The 6,883-nt window shown below is 50.1% G+C and overlaps 1 protein-coding gene across 1 annotated transcript; it reads left to right on the forward strand.

The window, feature by feature from the left end:
* The first annotated feature begins 2,904 nt into the window (after positions 1-2,904).
* Positions 2,905-5,018, forward strand: LOC107395426 (uncharacterized). Its single transcript, XM_015974806.3, has one exon. It carries the CDS (start codon positions 3,113-3,115, stop codon positions 4,835-4,837), a length of 1,725 nt encoding a protein of 574 aa, XP_015830292.3. The 5' UTR covers positions 2,905-3,112; the 3' UTR covers positions 4,838-5,018.
* The last annotated feature ends 1,865 nt before the right edge of the window (positions 5,019-6,883 follow it).

The following is a 6,883-nucleotide window of genomic DNA, read 5'->3' on the forward strand; positions in this document are numbered from 1 at the left end:
CCTAGGCTGCCCTGGTACCAAGTGTACCGATGGGCATCCCTATGTTTGAACATGGTGTTCGTTATGGCCAAACTGCGGCTTGCACAGAAGTCCAATAACGAAACACCACTCGAGTTCAGATCAGGCGGGCAATTCCTCCCAATCACACCCCTCCAGGTCATGCTGTCATTGTCCTCGTGAGCATTGAAGTCCCCCAGCAGGACAATGGAGTCCCCTGATGGAGCACTATCTAGCACTCGTCCCAGGGACTCCAAAAAGGGTGGGTACTCTGAACAGATATTTGGCCCATAAGCACAAACAGTCAGGACCCGTTCCCCGACCCGAAGGCGCAGGGAAGCTACCCTCTCGTCCCCGGGGTAAACCCCAACACACAGGCAGAGAGTCTTGGGGCTAACAAAAAGCCAACCCCAGCCCTCCGCCTCTCACCCGGAGCAACTCCAGCAAAGGAGAGCGTCCAACCCCTCTCAAGGACTTGGGTTGCAGAGCCAATGCTATGTGTCGAGGTGAGTCCGACTATATCTAGCCGGTACCGCTCAACCTCTGCCACAAGCTCCTGCTCCTTCCCCGCCAGCGAGGTGCCATTCCATGTCCCAAAAACCAGTTTCCTTTTCCGGGGATTGGACCGCCAAGGCTCCCGCTTCAGTCTGCAACCCGATCCACATTGCACCAGACCCTTCATGTTCCTCCTGTGGGTGGTGGGTCCACAGTTGGATGAGCCCATGTATCCCGTTCGGGCTGGGCCCGGCCGGGCCCCATGGGTGAAAGCCCGGCCACCAGGCGCTCGCTCACGGGCCCCAACCCCAGGCCTGGCTCCAGGGTGGGACCCCGGTAACCCTCCGGGCCGGGTACTCCGACTCTTTGTTTTTATGTCAATGAAAGATCCTGAGCCAGACTCAACAACGTAAATAACCAATCTAACTGAACAACACTTACAGACTTTTAGCTCGTTTGTGTTCGCCACATTTGACCGACTGATGATTATCTGACACCAAAAGCTCCACACACATCCACTTTATGAGGTTTTACTTTTCAAATCCATGGTTGGATTGGTGCTCCGTCCCACATTTAACAAACATGGCTGACACCAACAGTTACTGAAAACATTTGAAGCTAAGGAGCATCTAATGTCTGGCCATCTTCTTTCTGCAAGTTTCTTTTCAGAGCCTTCAGCTTTTCTAACTTCTGCATTGTTTACAGATATTTAGTGTATTTAATTCATTTACTGAGATTAGATTCAGATCTCCACACAAAAACATAACATTTATTATTTATTACCACATTTCTAATTAATCTAAAGCCAATTAACTAATTAGGCAGTCAGGGAACCAACAACTATAGATCGAGGAAGCCATAGAAATAAGGAGACGTGGACACACAACCATGAACAGAGATGGTGGGCATTGGATCACTCATGGGACCGTGTCATCAGCCAGGAGGACGCGGTGCTGACCGCGGGTAAAATGAAGTGATGCCACCAACACCGGCGATCTCTGATTGTGACTAGAGGTACTAGCTTAAATCTGTCAATTAAATAACTAGTTTTACTAAATTGTGTAAAACACAAGAAAGCAGATAACCAACAAGCTTCCTGGTACAGCGAGATGTCAGCATATGGCTGTTATTATTTATTATTTTCACACAGTAATGAAAGCATCAACCACACGGTGCAGTGGTTGTAGGGTACTAACCCTAACCACAGCTTACTTCCAGCCTCCATGATTGTAGTCTTTTCCTCTCTTTCCCAGACTGCCTGACCTCCTTCTGGTTTCACTTAAATGTAACATTTTGTGTTTTTCCAGCAAATGTCCCTCCTCCCATCTTCTCAGGGGCCCTTGACCTATATTTATTAATGCTCCGCCTCACACACACACACACACACACACACACACACACACACACACACACACACACACACACACACACACACACACACACACACACACACACACACACACACACACACACACACCTTGACCCACATTAGCAGAGGCCTTTGTCTGCCTTATCTACTGGCTCGGTAACGCGGAAGAACGCAGCCACATTCCTTTGCCGATGAGTGCATGGGGTTGGGGTAGGGCAACCCCTGGTGCATGGGGGTGGGGCTCGGCACTTTTAGGCAGAATAAAAGCTCTTAAACAATTCCAGGGAGCTCCCGTCGGATCTTCCGTCTGACTCACTTGGTCTGGCCCAAATGCTCATGAGATAAAACAAAGAGCTAATCCAGTTTCCACGCTCTCAGCATGTCTCGTGATGTCATTTCTGTGCTGCTGTGTGATTGATGTGTGTGCTTGCCTCGGCTGCGGCGTGGGCGAGTTATAATTAGCATCCTTCGGTTTGGAGCACAGCCTCCTTTAAAATGTGAGCTCAGGTCTTTAAACGCCTCGCACAGATGGCTTTTGGAGATCCTGGGTGACACGTTGAGATTAGGTTAACTGTTTGGCCGTGAACCCACTGTCCTGATTGCATCACAAAAGCCAACATCAACATGTCAGGAAGAAGGGTCAGGGGTCACAGGCTGCAGACGGATCGGTTCAACAGGGAAGCCAAAAGGTCACACTCAGCTGCTCTGTGGTTTCCAGGGTGACAGTCAAACACTCACAGCCAGGAAATTCTTCCCGGGTTTTGCATCTCTGCTAAATTAGAACAAACCTTTTCAAACAGTCAAAAGAAACAGAGAATGAATGCATAAGCTAGCACCAGGAGTGTTAACGTTCCTTTTTCCTGTTTTCATCTCTGCAGCCTTTCGTCTTGCAGCCAGCGTCAAACAGAACCGACAGGCAAGCAGGGAGACAGCGACTGGCATCCTGAGGTAGACAAGCCGGCCTACGTCCTCCTGGTTGAGTGGACAACTGGGACTCCTCTTGTCCAGCAGAGCACACTCCACGGTCCCCACCTTTAAAAAAGCACAGAACAGAAAAGCAAAGGAGGACCGACCCTGAGAGTCAAACCCTGAAACTGGATAAATGAGGGCTACCCATGTCCAACTTCTACTGTTCTTCATCTCTTTGACTGACTTGGACACTTGACCCCTCACTCCGGAAGTGCTGCCATCTCCGACAGCTAAAGTGTTTTCATCACAGCTCCAGTTCAAACTGGCTGCTACGAGGCAAGAATGGAAAAGCTCACTTCAGCGCTCAAAACACTCAACAAAAACTCAGGAAACAGCCTTGAAACGTTCAACAACTATGAAGAGACGATTCCTTCTGTCCCAGGGACGCCTCCCCGTCTGGGCCGTCTCATTAAACCCAAGCCAAATGTCTCCTGTAGGCGAAAGCGTCAGTTTATCTCTGATGAGAAAAAGGATGCCTCCTACTGGGAGAAAAGGCGCAAGAACAACGAGGCCGCCAAGCGCTCCAGGGAGAAAAGACGTCTCAATGACATGGTTTTGGAAAACCGTGTCATTGCACTGAACGACGAGAATGTGAGGCTCAAGACCGAGCTGCTGCAGCTGAAGTTGCGTTTTGGTCTGATTAGTACGGCCTCCTACGTAGAGAAGAGCCAGAAAGTGGGTATGGGCAGCAGCACGGACAACGGAGTCTCTTCTAATCAGTATTACTCCAGTGGTTACTCCAGTGGCTCTCAGGTGATGTTGAACTCTGATTCCTCAGAAACAGAGCAGTCGGGGCACAGTGAGGGTCACAGGCAGTTGGTGAAGTACTCTCCACGTGGTTCCCTGTCCGACATGTCTGATGGCTCCTCAAGAGACAGTCCTGAACCGGTCCCTTTTGGGATCAAACAAGAAGGTGACCGACTGGAGATGGACATCGCCAGTGGCACCACGACCCAGATAATGTTCAACATTCACCGTGGTCTGACCTCTGTAGCCACAAGCCACCAGCATCAGGAGACGGATGCTGCATACCAGAGCCAGCAGCAGCACCAAAGCCACCTTGTCCAGCAGCAGTCAGAATCACATCAGGAGCTCCTCACCTCCATCACAAAGGTCAGCCATGCTCCACCGAGTCCGCCTGCTACCCAAAGGAGTGTCATTTTATATGGAGCCAGCAGTGCCTCCTGCCCTGGGGAGGCCCTCGCCAGGTCCCAGGAAGCGGGTCTGCGGCCAGCATCAACGCCCAGCACCAACAGCAGCCTGGTCTGCATCAGCCAACTGCAGCAATCCGTCACAGAGGGCTCCAAGCAGGTGGAGGGGAAGACCTTAGACTCCCCCACACTTGAGCTGTCAGACAGCTGCGACGATGCCAAAGAGAGACAGGCGTACAGAGTTTGCCAGTTAACCCATCCAGAGCAGCAGCAGTATGCGCTGGACAGGAGCGAACCTTCTGCAGAGCAGCTGGGTGAGCTGCTGGAGGAGGGCAGACATTCTCAGTTGTACCACCAACTCCAGCAGCCTCACCGATCGTACCTCAGTGCACAAGACGAGGGTGGGCCCAGGGGGCAGGGCCACCAGTTTCCCTCCTCAGACAAGGACACAACAAGTGATTGTGACGACAAAGAGGCCTCCACCGACAATGAGGAGTCGCCGTCTTTAAGCAGTTTCCACCACCAGCGTTATTCTTGCATCCTCCATCCAGATTCTCACCTGCTTCAGTACCAAGGCTGGGATCCTCAGGGGGAGGTAAGGGGCACAGCCTTGCCCCACAAACTCAGACTCAAACACAGGGCCATGAGCACTGGGAGATGTGGCCAAGACTCCCCAGCCACTCCCCCCTCTAGTACGCCGCCTCCCCTTCCCCAGCATCCCTACTTGTCCCTCTCAACGCTGCAGAACATTAAACGAGAGAGCCTAGAAGGAGCTTGCAAGCAGGTAGCATCAGCGGAGGTGACATGGAAGGAGAGTAAGGAACAGGGGGCTGGTGGACAACGGCACACGCGGTGAGATGAACCAGTTTCAGTTTAGCACCTGAGAGCGGGATGCCTCCTCCAAGAATGCCTTCATGCCTTTTCCTCCAATCAGAGCCACCTACGTCTGGGAACGATATTCAGGGTTCTGTTGCCTTACAGAGGCGTGGTGTTTTGTAAGGTTGTGTGATATTTGTAAATGTTGTACAGATTTGTCATTTTACACCCTGGTCTCACACACAAGCACTTTTGTTTAAGTGAGAGGAGCGGAAGTCCCCGTTTTTCTACTTCACGTCATTCAGCAGTTCCCACAGCACATCACTGGAAGCACATTTTAAAAGTTTATGTAAAACCGTGTATTTGGGACATGTCCAACTGTAGAAGACCCATTGGTGTGTATGGTTCTCTGCCTTAATTACAATCCAATGCAAACAGTCAGTCAACCAAAGAAGCAGCCACTACCCCTCCTACCTCTGTCCTCTCGTCCTCTACCTAACCGTCACTCCAAAATCACTCCTGCGTTCATGTTTTAAGCACTTGGTTTGTATACAGATGTGAAGTAAACGAAGTCCTGTATCTATCTGAAACATGTTTTAGGAAAATGGCATGGAGCCTGCAACGGTAAGGACCGATTCTTAGAGAGACCCCGTCACACTTCCTGTACAGTCACTAGTGTTGCTTTCACAACTCATCTAACGGAGACCTGTGATGATGGGCACGCCTTGGGACGAGTCATTCATGTCTCGTTTACACAAAACTGGCTGTTCAGTTAGGAGCGGCACCGAAGGGATGTCCTTCTCTGGGCTTTGGCTTCTTAAAGGTTTGGGTTTACTAACCAGCCTTTCGTTTCTCTGAGCTTCACTGGTGTCTGTTACCATTCACAGCACCGTGTGTTCATTCCCACTGTAAGGTAGAAACAATCAAAAGCCCCAGAATCCCAGACTAGGACCGTGGAGACCCGTTCACATCACATCAGCCCAGCGGTTGGAGGTTCTAGGCTGGCGAGGGATCCTTGAAGGAATTGGGTCACATTTATGCAAACACACAACAGTGCACTGTTCACGAGGAACCCCTGGTGAAAGACGTGCAAAGCTACTGTTTATTTTGACATCATGAATATGGTTTAGTAGTGCGGTCAGCCATGAGCACCAAGGCCCACAGCAGACTCTGGCTACCTGGGTCAGAATGGAGGAAACGTCGATGCTAACACAGAAAGCATCCATCCACGTTTCCCCGACGCCTCCGTTAGGTTCACCTCTTCAGGGGCGCCATGGTTACTCAGCTACTGGGTTATGATGGTCAGTCACCTTCACTGGACTCTAGTTTAATGTCCACACTTGGCTTTTGCTTGTGTGCAACGGTAAAGTTTCACAAACACTGTAGCATTTGTTTTCTGGTTTTTATGAGTATTTTGAGTCGAGGTGGTGTCTCCTACCCTAACCCATCTCCCCTCTGCCGGTGTGTGTTAATCAGTAATGTTTGTGCTTTTGATGATGGCTTCATGGGAAATGGTGGTTGCTCAATGCCATGTAAAGACACTAATGTTTGTTGTGAACGACGGCAGCATTTCAACAAAATGAATAAATCAATTAAATAAATGGTTTCTGGTTTTTGTTGGGTGTATCTGTGCTTTAGGTTGATCTAGAACGTCTCTCTGAGTTTAACATTTCTGCTGAACAAGAAAATAGTCTCCTACACCTGTCTCCTGGATTAGCCACTGATATAAAGGAGATGGTGACACTCTGGGTCAGGACACTGAGGCCCTGTCCACACGTAGCCGGGGATCTGCCAAATCGTAGATATGTTTCTACGTTTTGGCCTGTCATCCACACGAAAACGGAGTTTTTTCACACGAAAACTGATCTTTTTAAAAACTCCGGCCAAAGTGAAGATCTGCGTTTTCTCCCTTTTGGGTGTCTGCGTGTGGACAGACTAAACCGGAGTTTTAAGGTCCGCAGCGTCACTTTCCGCGACAAAAACATGCTGACATCACGTGTGCGACCTGTGTTTACACTAGCCGACAGCATGGACGCCCTCAGAGCTGCGCTCGCTTTATCAATTGTCCAAGCGCTTTCTGCTTGTT

Source organism: Nothobranchius furzeri, chromosome 12 (genome assembly GCF_043380555.1).
Source record: "Nothobranchius furzeri strain GRZ-AD chromosome 12, NfurGRZ-RIMD1, whole genome shotgun sequence".
Lineage (NCBI taxonomy): Eukaryota > Metazoa > Chordata > Actinopteri > Cyprinodontiformes > Nothobranchiidae > Nothobranchius > Nothobranchius furzeri.